Source organism: Balaenoptera ricei, chromosome 20 (assembly GCF_028023285.1).
Source record: "Balaenoptera ricei isolate mBalRic1 chromosome 20, mBalRic1.hap2, whole genome shotgun sequence".
Taxonomy (NCBI): Eukaryota; Metazoa; Chordata; class Mammalia; order Artiodactyla; family Balaenopteridae; genus Balaenoptera; species Balaenoptera ricei.
This window is the reverse complement of record NC_082658.1, coordinates 25,559,895-25,579,671: the sequence shown is the minus strand read 5'-3', so window position 1 is coordinate 25,579,671 and position 19,777 is coordinate 25,559,895. Positions and strand designations below refer to the sequence as shown.

The window sequence follows — 19,777 nt, the reverse complement described above, 5'->3', positions numbered from 1 at the left end:
TTTTCTATATTTCATAGAAACCATAAGTTTATTTCAATATTGATTACGATTCATTAGAAAACAAAAAATGGAAAAATTCTATTTTAATGTATTTTCCTCCTAACTGCTTTCCAGTTTGTGTGTGTGTCCTCTTTTTTGTAAAACATGTGAAGCTTTTAAAATAGAAAGTCATTGATAACTGTTAGATTTAAAATGCAATATATATTTTGGGGATTTATCCAAAGGAGCTAATCTAAAAGAGGAAAAAGTTATATGCCCTCAAATACCTATTCAGCACTACTAACAAAAGTAAAAAAAATTTGATGTAACATATATCTAAGAATAATGATTAATGATTAACTTACATCTATTGGGCTGATGAGAACATGCTGGCTAAAAATGATCATTATCAAAACTTGCAGGCAGCATGGGAAAATACTTATGGCACAACAGCAAGTAAAAAATCAAGATATACAAATAAGATGACAAAATATAAAACTATTACAAATGGAAAACAACTGAAAACAACTGAAAAGAAGTACTAAAATTAATTTTTAATTATATTTAAATTTTTTAAGTTGTTTTATTCTCTTAATTTTTTTTCTCTCTGCATGTATTTGTATGTTCACACTGAAGGAAAATGGATCAGAATCCCATCTTTAAAATGGAGTCAAGTTTCAGTGTTTCTGAATTCAGAGAATTGAATTATGTAACTAGACCAAACACTTCTCCAGGAAAAAATAGAGAAGAAGGAGGAAGGGGGGAGGAGAACAACAAGAAGTATAATGATAATACTTTTAAAAATCATTATTCTTAAAGAAAACAATTTATCCTGCAGCTATATTTTTAACTCTCACAAACTAAATTGAACTCTGCACTGAAGATTAAATTTTCCCAAAGAAGTTGTGTAGAAAAAAAGTTATTAACAAATAAATGTTGACTAGTTGTCTTTAATTTTTAAAAAGCCAAAGAAAAGAATGATGATAAATTATGGAATCCCAAGTCATCCCATTCCTATCCCTAACCTGGGAATGTGAGTCTTGACAAGAAATAACCCTTCTCTCAGGTTAATTTTAGAGCTGGACTCACTCAGAGGGGAGAGATGAAGCACCAATCAACATCATTCAGTCTCCCCAACCTCAGCCTAAAATAGCCAGGTCACTGAGGCAAAACTGATTTGGGGGCTAAAAGGGTCTGCATCTCAGCCCCAGCTGCCTCCTCTCTCTTGTGTTCTTGCAGCCTCTGACTATACACAGAAGCTCTTGGTGGGGGTGGGGGGAGGATTAGAATTCAGTGAACAGCTGATTTTTAAAAAGAACTAATCAGTTTCAATTTATCAGTAGTTGATAAATTTTTAATTTAATACATTAATATTTTTTCCTCTGTCATTTTAAAACATTAAAGAAACTGACTAATTTCAGCTAACATTTAGACTTCTATTTTTACATGGAAAAAATCAACATAAAAGTGAACCGAATTCAATTATTAACTTAAATTTGTTTCCCTTTTGAATTTAGGATAGGAAAAGGTGGGCTGCATTTTACAGGCGTCTAGAGCTCTGAATGAAGATTTTTGTGGGGTGTAACTTGCTTTTGTCTTAGGAATAAAGAGATAGAGTAGTGGACATGTTCCCCAGGGAGAAAACCTGAGAGGTGCTTCTATTAATTCCTAAAGATTTAAATTAAATGAAGCAAACAGCACTTAAAGTTTCTGGGAACTGGAATGCCCTCCCAAGTACGCTCTTCCTTGTTCCCAGATGTAACAGAAAAGGTTTCAGGAGATCGGGGTTCCTATATAGGGAAAGGCCAAGGAACACAACAGCCTTTCTGAGACCATCTTTTAGCCCTTTCAAAAGTACACACACAGCACCAAGAAGAGTCCCCGGGCAACAGACCCACACATTCTCGCCAAGATAATTTTTTTTTCCCCTGGCCTCTTAATTTTCCTCCGAATGTTCTTTGCTCTAGTACAAAGAACATTTGTATTAGCTTGCTTTTCAGTTAAGAAATTGTTTATTGAATACCTACTATGTGGCAGGCAGTTTCCAGCTCGTTGGTTTGTTTAAAATTGTTTATGGTCAAGAGCTGACTGAATATTAAGAGTCAGAAACAGGGAGCAGAGTCGGAGGAGGTGTGGGGGGTGGAATAGAGATATCGCCCACCTTCTTGGAGAGAAAACATTTTTCGTCTGCTCAGCAACTGATGGCTTATAGTATTTTAATTTCTGCAGACCCATGGAAAGAAAAAATATCACAAAAGTAAAAATCCGACAAACACGTGGCTGGCAAGAACAAAACGCGGATTTGGAGGGTGGGTTTTGAAGGTGGTGGAGATGGAGAAACCGAGTTGGAAGCCCTCCCCCATCCCCACCCCCAAGCCCCATTTCTTTTCAGCGCGCGGGGAAAACGGGGAGGGGGACAAAGGTGGAGCGTGCAGTTCTTTAACTCCTGACTTTTGAACGGTAGAAAATCTTCTGCCAGAAGGGCGGTGCGCCGAAGTCGGAGTCGGCTCACTGACTCTGCAAACACAAAATAATAACAAGAAAAAAAAAAAAATCTAAGGCATTCATATCGGTGCAGCCAACACGTGTTGCGGAGTCGGCCCGGGCCGCAGGCGACTGAGACAATGGGGTCGGGGACCGGGAAAGGGAGAGTGACCCCCTTCCTCACCTGCCCTCGCAGCACGCGTGCCCGCGACAGAATTATTTCTCCCTCCCGCAGAACCCAGAGCAAAACCCCAGCTTCCGCCCAGTTCGAGACTCTGGTATGACTGGGGGTCCACCCCCGCCCCGCTCCCTGGTTCGCTGGTTAAGGGGGCTCCAGGGTCCCCTGGCCGCGCTCTCCACCACCCGCTGGCGCCATCCCAACCCCCGCCGCTAGAAACTCGTTGGCCTCGCTCGCCCCTCGGCCTGGGATCCCGGGTGCTCGTGGACCGCACGCCCGGCTCTGCGTAGCGTAGCCGGGACTCCGAAACGCGCGGCCAACTGCCCCCTCCCCCACCGCCGAGACGGGGTGCGACCGCCCACGTGTCGCCCCTTGCCCAGTCGGGTCCGTCCCTCGGGTTCCCGGGGCTAGAAGATCCGGAACGAGTTGGTCAAAGGCGAGGGAAGGGACCAGGGCGGATCCGCTTCCCCCCTCCCCAAGCGGGCGGGGGAGGGGCCGCCGCCCCCTCCTCCGAGCACAGCTCCCGCCCCTCGCTTCCCCGAGCGCGGAGCGGAAATTACCCCCTCCCCCTGCGGGTCTGACCTGGGGACGTGGGCGGGGCTTAGAGCTCGGCCCCCGGCCCTCGGCGCCTCTCCCGCCTTCCCGCCGGGATCCAAATCCCGCACCCCAAACAAAGTTCCGAGACCCGAACCCAGCGCTGGGAAAGCTGCCGTCGCTGTCGCGGGTGGGACGGGGGGAGGGTACTCCACCTGTCTGCCCCCGCGTCAGGGAGGGAGAAAGGGATCATTTAGATCTCCACCCTGTCACTCCCTGCCTGAGACCTCCCCCTTCGGTTAGCCCGGGTCCGCTCACGCGACCACTCCTCTTCCTTCTCTCCACCCCTCCCTCTCTCTCGGGGTCATCTTGGGCCGGATCCGCGCTTTCCCCCAGGACCCCGAGACGTTATAGTTCAACAGCCGAACCCCCGGTATGAACCCCGGGGGAATCCCGAAACATGATTTCCTGTGGATCCCTGGTTTCCAGCCACGATCCCCCGTGTTTCCAGCTTCACAGTCCCGCGCTCGCAGGGCCCCTCGATCCTGTATCCCCCGAGGCGAGGGAGTCTCCTAGCGCTGGGGCTGGGAAGGCCGAGACCCCCCCTCCCACTTAAAGATCTAGGGGAATAGCGCTTTTCTTCTGAAATCACCGGCTCGCGCGACCCCCTCTTGAAGACCCCAGAGTCCTCGGCTTCTCTTTGTCTCTCTCGGCCGTCCCCCGCCTGTCAGTCGCTAGCAGTTAGCTGGGGTAGGGTGGGCTAACTCCCCCCACTCCCGACCACTCGAATAAAAAATAACCGCACATTTTATCCAACCCATTAAGAGGTGGGAGATTCTGGGCCGGACCACTCTCCCCCCAGCTAGGGCCCGGGTAGGGGGATGGGTGGGGGGCGGGGCGCCTCCCTAGGGGCCAGATTCTTGCAAGGGGGAGGGGGCAAGTAGAGCTTCGGGAAAACAGCCCCCACCCGCCCAACTTACCCGGGGGGTAAGTTGAGAGGCACCCTCCCCCCCCCGGCCGGGAGTTTGGTGGGCTGGGCCGGCTTGGAGGGCCCAAAGGCCCGGAGGCGTCGGGGGTCTTCCCCTGCAGGGTGGGTGGGGGCTTTCACCACGTGGCTTCGCCTTTTTTTTTTTTTTCCGCTCCATTTTTTTTTTTTCAAGTCGATTTTATTTAGAGGCGGCGCCAGGGCGGCCGCGGAGAAACGTGACACACCAGCCCGCTTGGAGGGGTTTCGGACAGAAGGGAAGGAGCCGAGCCGCGTCGTCCGCCTCCCAGCGCGCCGCGGGCACTTCTCCCGGGCCTCCCCGAACTCTCCCGCGACCTCTGCGCGCCCTCCGGCCGCCTTCCCCTCCTCGGCTCCGGACAACTTCAGGGGTGGGGTGCAAAGAAAGTTTGCGTCTGCTGCCGCCGCCTCCCGCCTCGGCCTAGGAGGCTCGCCGCCCGCGCCCGCCCGCTCGGCCTTGCCCAGGACTGCGTCCTGCCCGAGACCGCCACCATGAACAAGCTGTACATCGGCAATCTCAACGAGAGCGTGACCCCCGCGGACTTGGAGAAAGTGTTTGCGGAGCACAAGATCTCCTACAGCGGCCAGTTCTTGGTCAAGTCCGGCTATGCCTTCGTGGACTGCCCCGACGAGCACTGGGCGATGAAGGCCATCGAAACTTTCTCCGGTAAGAGTGCACCCACCTCCCCGGAAAAAGCACCGCGAAATGCCTGAACAACGGGGACCTGCTCCTCCTCTTTCCTTGCCCGCCAACTCCTCTCTGCCCCCGGCCTGCGGGGCCTGGCCTCGGTACCGACTCCCATCCACCTTCTCCGACGCCCCCTCCGTCCCCCCGCTGGCCCCTCGCGCGGAAATATTCGGCTTTCCTCGCCCCTTCCTCCTAGCCCGAGATGAAGAGCTGGAGGCTTTAGTGAGGTGATCCTCCTAGCCTCCCACCGACGGGGCGGGAGCCCATGTTGGCAGGAGGGGGGGGGGGCTCGCCACCGAGGCCAACTCAGTCTGGGCGCCCTACGTCAGTCCCTCGGTGTCCGAGGCTGGACGCCCCCACCCCGTGCGCACCCCCTCCCCTTCCTCCGCCGTAGGCCTTTCCGGGCTGGGAAGGGGTCCCCGCTCCGCTCCCGACCTCCAGGGTTTCCGTGGGGACGGCAGCCTTCGGGCCTGACCTGAGAGGAGCGGGGTCCCGCCTACCGCCCAGGGCCCGGGGCTTGAGCCATTTTGATTTGAAAGTGGGGCGTGAGCGGGGTGGCGCGGCGGCGGCGGGTCGCCATGCTGCTTCCCGAGACGCCCAGGCTGGGCCGAGAGGCGCGCGCCGCGGCCGCCGGGGACCCTTCCCGCGGGGCCCAGCTCCGCTCCCCCGGACCTCGCCTCCCGGCCGGCCCCGACAGGTGACCACCCCGCCGCCCGAAGCCCTTCTCCCTGGCTTGACAGGAAAATAAAGTTTCATTCTGCAGCCCCACCCCCACCCCCTGCCACAGACTTTGGGAGAAACGGGGAGCCCTTTCTCGGCCCCTTCTCCCCACATCTGGGAGCCGTAAAGGCAGCCGGCCCTCACGGACGCCCTCGCACTTCCCCCAGATCCGGCTCCCAGAGCTGTCCACTACTCGGCTACCTCAGTGAGAGAACAAAACAAAAATTCAGAAAACACGATAATGAATTTAGAGAGTCCACCATTCCCCAGGCGACCTTTTCGCATCCGGCTGCGGAACCCACTACCTGGATTCCTAGGAAGATCTCAAATCCCAGTAACTCCTGAATTACCCTGATTTCTCCTTCTTTTTGCCGCCCCCCCGCCCTCCCCGTCCAAGCTCTCATGTTGTCTTTTTCAATTTAATCTTTAGGGAAAGTGGAGCTGCAAGGAAAACGCCTAGAGATTGAACACTCCGTCCCCAAAAAACAAAGGTAGGAAAGAGCTCTTCTCTGGGGAGGGGGTCAGCCTGGGGGCGCTGAGAGGCTGTGTTCAGGGGTCCATAGTGTCTCCAGTGGAAGAAACCCATTACTGGCCTTCCCACCCCCAACTCCGGATGTTGGGGGCAGGGAGGGAAGATTGGCTAAGATCTTGTAATGGGTGGTTTACAGCTTGTAAAAAAAAAAAAAAAAAAAAAAAGCTGAGGCTGGGGTGGGCTAGGAGATGTTACTTGGAGAAGTAAAAGGGAGAAAAATCAATAGAGGAGAAACCTTGTGGAGTTTGTTCAAGGTGTGTGGGACCATTTTTGTGGGGAAGCTAAAAATCTTTAGAGAGTTGAGACTCATGGACATTCAGCAACTTTCTGGCAGGACTGTTTTTTCCCCCCCTTCCCTCACCATAATTCTTAAGTGGATTGGGAGGGGGTCCCCTTTGACTCTCTAGGGGAAGTGGAATGAATTCCTGCCCCCCAAAGAATTCTGTGCTTGTGCTTTATTTATACTTCTGCAACAGGCAAGGACATTATTTTTTTCACAGACACCTACCTCTAGTCCCTCCCATCACACATCCTCCCCTCCCAACTGGATTTTGCAAATATGCTTTGGCTGTACTATCCTTTCTGAGCCCCCCCACCCCCACTCCTTCAGTCCATTGTTGCAAGGGGACCGACCATCTGGGGTGAGAGCTTTGTGTTCAGGCTGTGAGCTGGGGCTCTTTGGAGGGTCTAGAACTCCCTGGATGAATGGTGTGTGTGTGTGTGTGTGTGTGTGTGTGTGTGTGTGTGTGTGTGAAAGAGAGAGAGACTGTGTTCCAATACCTTCCTATTCTCACTTCAGCAAAGGGGGTAACTCTTATCATGTTATCCCCAAAGCTGATTCATGGTTCAAATCTTTCATTGAACTCTGGCTGGGAAGTATAAGGGCAGAGTCTTTCTGCTTTCTCAGACCTGACTTTAAACATGTTGACAGTGCAGAGTTTTCTCTCATGTTGCAGCCCCCAGTAAATCTTTGATCTTCTCCTCGCTTTCTCCCCTCATTTCAACTGGAAACTTGCTGCATTTTAGAATAGTTCCTGGCCTTTTCTGGGTGGGAAGGTGGAGGTGGGTGGCTCTGTTTTTCTGAAGGCAGTTAAGAGAGTCTAGAAAGTTTAATGTGAGAAAAATCTTTCAGTGGTTTAGCTTGAGATATTTAAGTAACTTGGAACTATTGTTTCTATAGATGATCAATATGGCTTGTAACTATGTTTATAGAGCTTGTGATTTAACCTCAAGTGCTTGAAATACTCTGTTATTGGAAAGGCAATTAGAGTTAGGAGTAAAGAGGCAATAAAATCGGAAGAAAGGGAAAAAGTCTTATTTATTATTTGGAAGCATTTCCTGGAGATGGGAATGAGAGAACTATGTACACTGACATCAGTAGATCTACTGAGAAGATAGGGGATATTTGAACTGAAAGCTGAGTGTTTGAAACATGTTGATGAACAATAACCAGAATAACTGGAATTCTGAAATATGTGGAATTTTTTTCTTTTGCTCTAAAGGATGGTTTAAATTTTAAAGGGAATGAAGTGATAAGCAAGAAAATAGCAAAATGTGATGAAATGGAACCCACAACATTTATATTTTAATTTTCATGGTGCTCAGTGTTTATGGATCTTTTCCCCTAAGCCATCTACTTGCTTTAAAGCCATTTTTAGGCTCCTTCTTGTTCCCTCCAAAATGTATTACTGAGGGCTCCTTTCAGTTGGGAAGGGGTGGGGTTTGTGAGGAGTGGGTACAGAATCTTCCCTTCCACACCCATATTCAATCTTTTGTGTATTCTCTCCCCCTTCCTGAAATAATTTTTGAGCACAAACATTGAGTCAGTTGTGTTTTATTTTTTTCTCTGAGTAGTGGTAAGGCACTTCATTTTTCTAGAGTGAATCAATTTTTGAAGTTTTAGGATTTTTTAAAAAAAGAAAGTTTGTTTTCATGAAGTCAGTTTGCTCTATCATTTTGTGTTCTTTGAGGAAGCATGTTGTGGTATGTGTTTTTAGTCTGTCTGAAAGTATTTCTTCAGTTGGTTTGTTCCTGGCTTTTTCAGTCTCATGGATGTATAGAACAGGAACTAGTTAATTAACTATGACTAATATATTTTAAGCAAAATGAACAATGGTGCATATATATATTTTGTGTGTGTGTATATATATTGTTTTCACTATTTAAAATAGAGAACTCTTCTTGATGTACTCAGTTCCAAATGAATTATGACTTTTTAAACATTTCTAAGAGATTCATAAAAACCTGGCAACCTAAATGTTCCTTTTTTTTTTTTTTTTTAAGAGGGGGGTTATCGAGAAAAAGCTACAATATTTTTTAGCAGTTATTAACTCTGAGTAACTGATTTTGAAGTATTAATATATTTTGTTTTAACCTTGTCTCTATTTGCTAAATATAATTTATTCCTTTTTAAGAACTCAAGAGACTGAACATTAAGTTGAAAAACTGAAAACATTAAGTTGAATTTTTAAAATGGGCGGTGTTAAATTTCTCTGAGATCACCTTCCCAAATACTCTCTTAGTCAGTGTTGGAATTTTGGTCAAGAGTTTCAGCTTATTGTTGAGAATTTGTATATATTCACTGTCAAGTATTAGGACAAAGGAGGAAAACCAAAAGCATTTTAAAGACAGTTGTGGAAAGGATTTGTATGTGTTTTTTTGTTTGTTTGTTTTAATTTCAGACACTTGAGTAGTTAAGGTAAAGGGGTATCATGTTAGTGAGGCTTGGGTATTTGGGGAGAAAATTCCTTAAAAGGGAATTAAATTTTTGTTTCATTTGCCACTGTGTGTGCCTTTTTCTAGAGGAATGTGGCCTAAAGATAGCATACCTCCTGTCCACTGGTGTCATCAAAATAAAAGTTGTTGCTGTTAAGAAAAAAAGTGAAGAGATGTACTGCATTTCTCTAGGTGAAATGTGTTCAAGTTAAAGACTTTGATTTCCTTAGGCAGATTAATGGTTGTTTTCTCTGACTTAAAATGAGGTGGGCTAATAACACTTTCCCTTAAATTTCTAACTATCAAAAAGCACACAGAAATTGGTCTCCTAGCCCTATAAGTGTGAGAACTCTCAGAAGAGAAAGTATTCAAACTTAATTCTGATTTTATGGTTTAATTTTCTAAAGTTAGTTGCTTTAGAAATCTCTGCAAAGGGATGTCTTGTAAGTGGCAAAAATATTTTTAAATGATTTGCGGAGACTCTGAAGAAATAATTGGATCACTAAATGTTTTAAAAACAGACAAAAATTTTGCCTTCAGAAATGGGTTTGCCTTTAAGGAAAATTGTTCTTATGGGCTGAAGATTAAGTATGGGGGTTGTTAAGAAACAAGGGAATGTCTTTAAAAAACAACTATAAAGGAGGACAAGTACTAGGGTGGGAGTACTTGCAGGCACTTTTGCCTTAGTGGTTATGGTTGAAAGATACGTCTGACCAGATATTCAACTAGTAAGTTCAAAGTAGAAACGGTTTGTGACACTTTTAGCAAAAAGGTTTTCTTACTAATATCAAGTTTCTGAGTTTTAAATAAGTTGATTCTTAATTTTTCTGCGCTGTTTGGAGGAAAGGTGGAAATCAATTCACTTTCTCCATTTTAATTTTCACCTAGAAAATAATGTTTACAAATTCATAAATTAAGTTTTTTTCACTGCTAGAGAAATCTTTAACTTGTTATTTAGTGCTCAGTATTTCAAGGTGACTTTCCTAAAGACAGTGGTATATGACTATCCTTTGGAAGAGTTGTAGGTTTCCAGAACACTTTATTTTCTAACCCAAAGTAGAAAGATGAAATTTTACTCCAGTGGTTTCCCAGATGGAGAACTTTTGAGTAAAGAGGGGGAAGAACTGTAATTCCCATCACTAATTTATTCAAAGTATAGTTAACTGTTTCAAATGTGAAGTTTTAATGGCATAGATTTTGCTGGAACAAGAGCAAAACATTCTTTCTTGTAATTATGTTTTAGAGACAAAATACATGACATTACCATTGGAAGAATCTTGATTCACAGGTCCAGAGCTTCTAATCTTTTAAAATTACCTTAATATATGTCATTTGAATCATATTTTATGTGTTTGGGTACTTTTAAGGCTTATTTTTTGAGCTTATTTATTCTATAATGTGTAACATCCAGTTGACAAAGATACCATTGAGATTGGCTAGTGAGTATAAAATTTTAAAACATTAAAATTTTAGTTAAGTGAAAAGAGGGAGACCTAAGTGCTATTTGTAGAAGTCTAAGTAAGGGTTTTTGTGTTGAAGAAATATGTATTGGTTGTACCTGTGTTGATTGTCGTGTGTGTGGGGGGGTGGTAGTGTTGGTGATGTTGTTATTAGAATAAATGTATGAAGCAAAGGCGTTTGAAAAACAGACATTTTGCCAGCTGTTAGAATTTAAATTCAGTCTTGTTCGCTCCCCATCCTCTTAAAAGATTCTTAAAATGTGGCTAATGCCTTCCAGAAAGTGCAGCTTAGATTTTGGGATGGGAGTGTTTGGGAGAGAAAAGAGGAGGAGGGAAAAAGCAGCAGGGGAGACTGGAAAAATCAGACGAGTTAGTCCTGGGTTGGAAATTCCAGACGGGGGAAAAAAAAGAGAGAGAGAGAGGGAGAGAGAGAGAGAGAGAGAGACAGAGGGGGGGGGGGGGAGAGAGAGAGAGAGAGAGAGAGAGAGAGAGAGAGAGAGGGAGGGAGGGAGGGAGAGGGAGAGGGAGATGGGGGTTGGGGTGGATTGCCCGCTTCCCTTTTAAAGAGGAGCGGCTGGAGGCGCACAGCGACCCACGGGAGAGGGGGTCGCAGACACCAGGTTTAGAAGACGGGTGGTAGATTCAGCCCAGGGCAAGGCGATTTTTGCTTTCGGAGTTGCCTGCCTTCCCTTCGCTTTTTCAAAAAACAGAGAAAGTCGCGGCGGCGCTGGAGGCGCTTCCTGGAGAGCCCGCGCCGGCCCCGCTGCCCTTCCCCGCCCGCCGCAGACCAAGCCCAGCCCCGGCCTCGCAATCTCTGCCCGCTCCGCGCAGGGGCCCTCGCCTGCCTTTGAACCAGCCCCTGCCCGGGAACATCCGCAGGCCTGGGTCTCCGACGAGGGCTTCCTTTCCCAGGGTCCCGAGACCCCTGGCTGCGGCGCGCCGGCCCACAGCCTCGCCTTCGTTCTGGGAGCCCCCAGATCCCAAACCTCCCCGCGGCTTCCCCAGCCTTCCCCACTGGGAGAGGTCCCAGGCCCCGCGGTGCAGACCTTCCAGCGCCCGCGCTGTCTCAAGACCTTTACATTCTAAGGCAAGAGCTAAAGGCTGGAGCGTGATTGTGGAGTGAAGAGTCAGGGGAGGGAGGAAAAAAGCAGGTCAGGGGAAAGTAAGAGGGGAGAGGTGGAGAGAAAATGGAAGTGCATGTTAGCTGTTGCCCTCTCCCAGGAGCTGAGGCCCCTTGGCCATGGGGCATAGAACCTTGGAGAGTTAACAGCGTCGCATAATCTGTAATCTTCAGTAGATGGACTGTGTGTCCCCATGTCCCAAAGGCTGACTGAAACAATAACAAAGGGAGTAATAGTAACCAGAGGTTCTATGATGGGTTTTATTTATGTTGTAAAAGATGGACAACGGGTCTTCCAGTTGGCCACTGGCGAGGCTTTGAAGATCTTTCTCAGGGTCTCAGCCAGTGTTTGACTCCATGTTAATGTCAAATTTGCATAATACCATTTCCACCTGTGCCCAGTCCACACCTTTTTAAATGTCTGTCAAAACAAAAAAGAAAAGGTCTCTTCTCAAAAAACGTGGAATCAAAATGTATGCTTTTTTGGTTATTGATAAAAGTTTGATTTAGCTAGAAAATGATCAACCAGGAGAGCGCCTGTGACAACACAAACCATTTCAAGGGCGCATCGCCAGCAGGGAGATGTCCAGTCCCCAGTTTGTTAACTGCATTCTAGTAGAAGAACTTGAGTTTGTTTAAAGGGGGCTCTGTACTTTTTAGTGGGTCCAAGGGGTCATCCTAGTATTGAACAAGCAGAGCCAGCTTTGTAAGACCTCCTTCTCCTTTGCAGCCAGTAGGTTTGCAATAAATAGTCATGGAATGAAGGAACAACAGGCTGGAACAAGCTTTCACCCTAAACGCAGACTGCTGAAATAAAACGTGTGTTGATTATGGGTAAATCACAGGAGAAAAGTAGGTCTGGACCTCATCATTTTAATATAGTTGGAGAAAACCTGATTGCGAAACACTGAAATGTAACTGTATACAGAACAAACACCACCAGAAATGCAGTCCTAGTGCAGAAGTCCAGGCTTCCAGGATTTGATGTTCTGGTCGTGTGGCAGAGAGCAGAGAGCATGGCGAGCCCACCAGTGAACTGCTTTTGTATGAAATACAGAGCAAGCAGCTGGATGAGTAAAATAATTTTTGACTGGATTGTCCAGATATTTTCAACACCCCTAGGACAAGTCTGATTATTAGACAAGTGGCATTTTGGTGGCTAAAGGCGTATAAGTGACCCATCAGGATGGGTGGGAATTTTGGCCATAGTTTAGGGGGAGGGTTGTGGAGAAAAGCTCTGTTAGAGAGGAGACAGGAGAAGTGGAGGATCTCTCTTCATTTTCTCTTTCCCTCTCCAATGTATCTGTTTTGTGGATTCTAGTCAATCCTTTCAACATTTCCTTAGGAAAAGTGGGTTAAGGAAGGCTTCAATTTTTATTCATTTTGAGTTAGTTTCAGTTAAAAAATTAGTCCTTCATCCAGATGTTTTGGCCACTTGAAATGGAAAATGTTAAGTCTAAGTTAAGTTTGATTGGATAGTTTAGTTGATTGGATATAGTTAGAATCTTTAAGAGGAGAAATCAGAGAATTTAGAAATTTAAAAAAATTGTTTTGTGTAAAGGTTGGTTGTGGAGTCTGAGTTCTTTGGCAACAGGAGCAGGGAGGACAGGAATCATTTTCAGAATTCTTGAGGCTCAAGGAGGGAGGAAGCTCTATTATTAGGTCAGAGTCTCATGACCTACCCTAGGTCCCTCACTCAGTCCTACAGGAGTGTGGAGGAAAGGTCTCTCCAGGAGAGCTCAGTGCTCAAAAACAAGAGTTTTTTGGAGTCAGGCAATGACTGGGAAACTGGAAGAGTTACTTAACCTCCTTGAGCCGTCATTGCCGTAACTGTAAGCTGGTGCTGTTACACATTAGCTATTATTTTCCTTTGTTTCCCATGTGGACCTGTGCCTCCTGTCTTTGGACTGTGTGTAACAGCTTGGCCATATATCTAAGGCAACAGGTACGGTGTTCAAGTACACTTCTGTGAATATGGCGTGTATTTTATGTGGAACAATGATGGATAGGCATATTGAGGGGGATTTGTGTGCAGGATGCTTTCGATAACCTGTGTGCTGAAAGGAAAGGCCACCTTTTGGGAGAGGGAGATGAAGCTCATCAGGGCAACCCTCAAGAGCCCCTAGATGTGGACCCTACCACTGTCTCTTAACCATCCTCTTAGGAGAATGGAGCATACATTGCAATGTTGATGCCCTCAACCTGGGCCAGCTTCCTCGCTGAAATTTCACACTTCGGTGCTCCTGTCAAAAGTGCATGTAGGGTAGGGACTTTGATGAGAGGAGAACTATCCTAATTCTGCAGATGAGGTGTTGTAAGAATTCAGGATGAAGGGGACTGTGTAAGTCCTTTTGGGGGTCTGAGGAAGAAGAAATGGGCAGCTTCCCCTATCTGGTAGGAGATGGGCATGTTTGTCTTGAAGTTCTGTTCTTGCTTAAGCTAACAAAGTAGGCATTCAGGAGTTGGGGACCCTTGGCTGCGGAGGAAGTGACGGCATACGTGGCTCCCCTTCCCGTGCCCTCTTAGATGGCAAAGCCACAGTGGTCTCAGTTTCTCTCCCTGGTCTGGAAACAGTCCCCAAAGGTGTGCTCAGGACCCACCTTGATGTCCACTTCCTTTTTTCAGCCCTCCCTGCCCAAAAGGTACAAACTCACAAACCCACAGACTTTATAGCCCCTTTCCACATCTCAGTCCAGGGAATGAAGGTTGAATCTTCTCTTAGTGGGGTGGGGAGAAGGGCTTCCAATCCGGATGTGGTTTTAGGCCATTTAACAGGCTTGTGACTTTATTCAGTTACTATAAAGGGTTTTACAATTAGTTTATGCGGAATGATGTGTGTTGCCTCTTTTCTGGAGTGGCATTTGGGATTGCTTGGGACTTATCACCTTTCCATTAGGTACTCTGAGGAGGAGAAAATGAGGGGAGAGAGGAACTAGAGTGGGCCTGTTGGGTGGAGTAAGCTTGTTGAGGCTATCTATTCAGAGTTAGACGTATTTATGCTACTTCCTCCTCCAGGTCTCTAAGTTGCTTGGGAGGAGAAGTCCAACTGTAATAGAGAGCAGTTGCTTTGGCAGGATTTGGAGACAGAACCCTAAATTAAAGGGCAAAGATGATCCTTCACAGACGTGGCTGTTGGTGGCTGCAGCCAGTGTGTTCTGAGCGAGGACGAGATGTAAATAGGATGTTGGCTGCGGAGACGGCAGGGTTCAGAAGAATAATCTCTTCACTTATTTTCTAGAGTGTCCACTCCAGCAACCTTTTATTTAATGTAGAAGGGAAAATCTAGCTGACTGAAGTTATTTTATATAGAGAGGTTTCCTCCCAATGTTTATTACCATTTGATTCAAAGCCGCTTCTGCTGACTTTTTAGAATAGAGTGGAGTGATATCTGTCCGGAATAAGCTGTGGGAGGCAAGAGGTGGAATAAAATGATCTTCACGAACCTCATAACCTCACAGATCTCTCAGATCATCTTTCTTTCACTTTCCCACCCTTGCCCCTGACCATCTTGAGTAGTTTCCTTTAAACTTCTTTTTTTTTTTTTTTTTTTGTGGGGGAGGGGAGGCATGCCTCACGGCATGGGGAAGCTTAGTTCCCCGACCAGGGATTGAACCCCTGCCCCCTGCATTGGAAGTGCAGAGTTCTAACCACTGGACCGCCAGGTAATTCCCTAAACTTCTAACTAGAAGAGGAATGATGCCTGTCTAGGCCCACGTTCCTTTGTTCTCCTCTTCAGAACATCACATGGTCAGCCACTTCAGCCTGGGTGTGTGGGGCTCTTGCCAGTCAGTCATTAGCCATTTTTTGGAGATGGAGTGGGGTGTTAATTTTAAAAATATATTTTTACAACTAAATCATGTAAGAAAATATTTAACATGTTATAGACATCTGATAGCTTGCATATTGCTCCAAAGCTTGGTACTGCTAATCATGCATTCATTCACACATGTATGCATGCACCCACTTATTTTTATCTATTCAGAGTCTACTATTTATTTTTAATAAATGTATTTATTTATTTATTTTTGGCTGTGTTGGGTCTTCGTTGCTGCGGGCGGGCTTTCTCTAGTTGCGGCGAGCAGGGGCTACTCTTTGTTGTGGTGCCCCGGCTTCTCATTGCGGTGGCTTCTCTTGTTGCGGAGTACGGGTTCTAGGCGCGAGGGCTTCAGTACTTGTGGCACGTGGGCTCAGTAGTTGTGGCGCACGGGCTTAGTTGCTCTGCGGCATGTGGGATCTTCCCTGACCAGGGCTTGAACCTCTGTCCCCTGTATTGGCAGGCGGATTCTTAACGACTGCGCCACCAGGGAAGCCCCAGAGTCTGCTACTGACATGCCCTCTGCCAGGTTATAGAAATATAATGAAGAACAAACAAAAGACCTTGGTCTTTAGAGTGGAGACAGCAAAGAAATACAATTTATCAGATCATTTTTCTCCAGGAGCTTTTAGGTTTCCACCTCTATCCTTTTTTTTTTTTGCTAAGCTGCATGGCACAGCCAAAAAAAAAAAATAATTAAATTTTAAATTAAATTTCATTTTTATATTAATTAAAATTAATATGAAATAATTAAAATAATTTTACGTAGTAAAATATACATAACACAAAATTTACCATTTTTAAGTGTATAGGTCGGGTGTATTAAGAACATTCACAGTGGTGTGCAACCATCCTCTCCGTTCATCTCTAGAACTCTTTTCATCTTGCAAGACTGAAACTGTACCCAGTAGACAGTAACACCCCATTCCCGCCTCCCTCTGGCCATATTTAAAGCATCACCAATTTTGATTCTTACACGGTGGTCACCTCCTCATTCTGTATAAAATGGGGGTCTTTGTCTGACCCTTCTCCTGAATTATACATTTGATTATTTATTGGGTTTTTATTTAGCATTATTGGGTCTTTTTCAGGGCAGGGAAGGGAGACATAGGGAGAAGGAGCTGCACAAAAGAGGTGCAAGATAAAATTCCTGCCCTCCAGTGTTTTCACTTTAGATCCAGGAAAAGCTGTGGGACAGCAGAGGCTAAGAGACTGCATGCAGTGAGAGACACACAAGCTCAGGAACTAACAGGAACTAACTAACAGGAGGTAGGCTTTGAGTGAGCTTAAGCTGTGTTTTTGGAGGACAGGCAGAAAAAATAGGAGTGGATTCAGGAGAGCACTGTGGACAGGCACGGAGATGTTTGTGGGAAGACAACTCTTCTGGAAGAGAGGGATGGCATCCTAGTGGGGAGAGGCCCCCAGGTAAGTATGGCAGATGTCCGTAATTTCCCTTATTGAGCATCTTCTTTTCTCTAGAGCTCTGTGTGACGTGCTGTGGGTCAAAAGACGAGTTCCTTCTGCAATAATAGGGAGCACAGGGCTTCCCTGGTGGCGCAGTGGTTAAGAATCCGCCTGCCAATGCAGGGGACACGGGTTCGAGCCCTGGTCCGGGAAGATCCCACGCGCTGTGGAGCAGCTAGGCCCGCGAGCCACAACTACTGAGCCCGCGTGCGGCAACTACTGAAGCCCTTGCGCCTAGAGCCCGTGCTCTGCAACAAGAGAAGCCACCGCAATGAGGAGCTCATGCACCGCAACTAGAGAAAGCCCATGTGCAGCAACAAAGACCCAACGCAGCCATAAATAAATAAATAAATAAATAAATAAATAAATAAATAAATAAATAAATTTAAAAAAAATGCTTTAAAAAAAATAATAGGGAGCATTTATTGACTATCTACTCAGAGCTAGGCACTGTTCCTTCATTGAGTCCTAAGAACCCTGCAGGCATTATTCTTCATTCCACAGAAGAAGAAGCTGGAACTCTGAGTGGTTATGGTAATTTAGCCAAGGTCATACCTTGAATACTGGTGCTGGGTTTCTAACCCAGGCCTTTCTACCTTCAAGGCTGAGCTCTCTTAGAAGGTGGGAATAGCTGATCCTCTAATATTCAGAGAAGTTGAATGTTTTGGGGGGGAGAGCATAAGGTTAGCAAATAAAAACATGCCCAACATTAACTTCTCCCTGCTCTGAGCCTCCTTCCTCCGTAGGTGCTTCATACTTGCCTTGCATTATTTTTCCTCTCACCATTGAGATTTTCAGGCAATCTTGAGTGGCTGAAGAAAACTAAGAACATTCTCCCCTTGTCTGGGCAGCTATCATGGGAAATGGGAATTCTGCTTTTAATGAAAAACCACGGAAAGGGGGTTGAATGAAGTGGAGAAGGACTTGAGTGGTTTAGGATTCAGGCGTCAACCTCAGTTTGCCCTTCTGCCAGATGTGTGCACACCGTGGTATCTGGGGTCAGTATCTTCCTGGGCCTCGTGTCCTCATATGAAGCCTCCCCATCTCCATGAACCCCGCTAAATAAGCTGGGTAGCTATTTTGAGTTCTAAGAGCTTCCATCCTTTGGCATTCCTATAGGTGCCAGGGCTGGCGCTTTGGGCTAATTTTTTTTTTTTCCCTTCCCCTTTCCTTTTGTTTGGGTTCAAACCTGGGGAAAATGAGAGGTTGGGGGGAAGGGCGCAGGGATCGAGTGGCTTCCCCTCCCATCCGCCCTCCTCCTAGCAGGAAGGGACAAAGAGTTGACCTTTGTTACAAGTCTGCAGAATCATAATTCATAGCTCATACATGTTTTTGAGGAGCGAGAACCCAGTTACCTTTCCCTGATGAGCAGGAGCCGGCTTCATGGTGTGGTGACAGTGGCTGGCTAGTGTCAACTTGGGACTAGGCACTTAACCTCTCTGAGCTTCTTTTTGAATTGCAAAATGGAAATAAAAATATTCTCAATCTTCTGTGGTTTAGAGGCTCAAATCAACCTGTGTTCTAGGCTCATAGGAGAGTGTGGATTGTAAACCCTAAAGTACTGTGTAAACGTGAGTTATTAATAAGACTACCATTAATTGATGACACCCCAAGAGGGCAGACAAAAGAAGGTCATTCGCAGCCCCAGACAAATACCCTACTCTGCATGGAGGTGTGACTCTTCGATTATAAATTTTCTGTAGCCGCTCCCAGAACGCCCTGGGAGGGGAGGGTCTTTTTTTCGAGGCCCGGAAGGCCTCTTGGTTCCGCGCCCCCAGCCCACCCCACTCCCAGGCCTCAGTTCCTGCCTTCGCAGTGGGAGGCCTCCCGCCCGGGTCCTGCCTCCTCCCACAGCCCAGCCGAGGTCTCCAAGGAATGCCGCCTCCCGGGCCATTTTCTCCCCTTCTGCTTCTGCGGCCCCACTTCCAGCCCCTTCCCAGCCCCCTACCCCCAGCCGGTACCCACTTAAATGCTTGCAGGCCTGTTCGCAGGCGGGAAGCCCCCTCCCCCACAGGACCACCTCAGTCACAGCCCTGACCACGGGGAGGTCGGGTCTGGATTTACTAAAGGACCCCGGAGGGGGAGCCTGGCCCTCGCTGGCTGCCTGGCTCACTGATGGGGTCGGGTTTCGGCCGGTGGCTCTGGAGAGAGAGAGAGACAAAGGGCAAAGTCCTGGTCCCCACCCCCACCCGGCAGCCCCCGGCGCGTGTCCCCTCCCCCTCCGGGCCCTGCGCGCGTAGCCCAGGGCCCCCTGGGCCGGGTGGGACCGGCTGGGGAGAGTCGGGACGCCGAGGGGGTTCTGGCGGCAGAACGTTCTAGACCGCCGGGCCCCCCAGCAGAGGGGGCCCCCGGGGACATCCTCTGTCCCGCTCCTTGTGCTCTGCCGACTCGGCCCACCCAGCGGCCGGGGTGCGGGGCCGAGCGCTCAGCTTCCCCTGGGTGAGGTGAGAGGGGCTGGGGGAAGGGGCCGGCCCACGTGGGGCACAGGCCCGGCGACGCCAGCCCGGCCGCTCAGCTGCTCGGCCCTTCTCAATTGCCCGTTCATGAGGACTCCCCTCCTCCCCCCCAGCTGCTGCCAGCCCTCCCCCACTCTCAGCTGCTGCCGCCCTTCCCCGGCACCTCTTTCTCAATTGCCCTGCCCGCGCCTGCTTTCCGCCGGCCTCCTGAAAGGCCGTGTTCGCCGTCCCTTGGGCTGTTAGAGACCTTGCCCCTGCTCCCCCCAGGATGGATGAGAACCGTCTCGAATGGTGCTGTCGTGACGCCCTGGAAGAGTCTGGGGCTGGGGAGAAAGACCTCTACAGAGAGGGCATTTTGCTCCCGCGCAAGCCAGGGCAGAACTCAGGATAGGGGTCCATGTCAGAAGAGAGTTGTTCTGATGAAGATCTACACACTGGAAAGAAACAAACAGCAGCTTCCTGAAGTTTTCGGCCACCAACAGGTCTGTGTTGGCAGCTGTGGAGAGGAGACAAGGATTCCTTGAGGTTGTTAAGGGACACACCAGAGCACCTTTCCACTAGTAGGGTGAATTAGTATTTTTCAGCGTATGCTGGCATGCATTCTTATCCTTTAGCAGGAACACTAACAAT

At 47.6% G+C, this 19,777-nt stretch overlaps 1 protein-coding gene across 1 annotated transcript in view; it reads left to right on the top strand.

Moving 5' to 3' along the window:
• The first annotated feature begins 4,374 nt into the window (after positions 1–4,374).
• The window catches only part of IGF2BP1 (insulin like growth factor 2 mRNA binding protein 1), a 39,483-nt gene continuing 24,080 nt past the window's right edge, over positions 4,375–19,777 (top strand). Inside the window, exons 1-2 of the mRNA XM_059906874.1 lie at positions 4,375–4,845; positions 6,017–6,077. Of these exons, the coding sequence (XP_059762857.1) occupies positions 4,671–4,845; positions 6,017–6,077 (236 nt within the window). The 5' untranslated portion in view covers positions 4,375–4,670. The remainder of the gene's footprint in view (positions 4,846–6,016; positions 6,078–19,777) is intronic.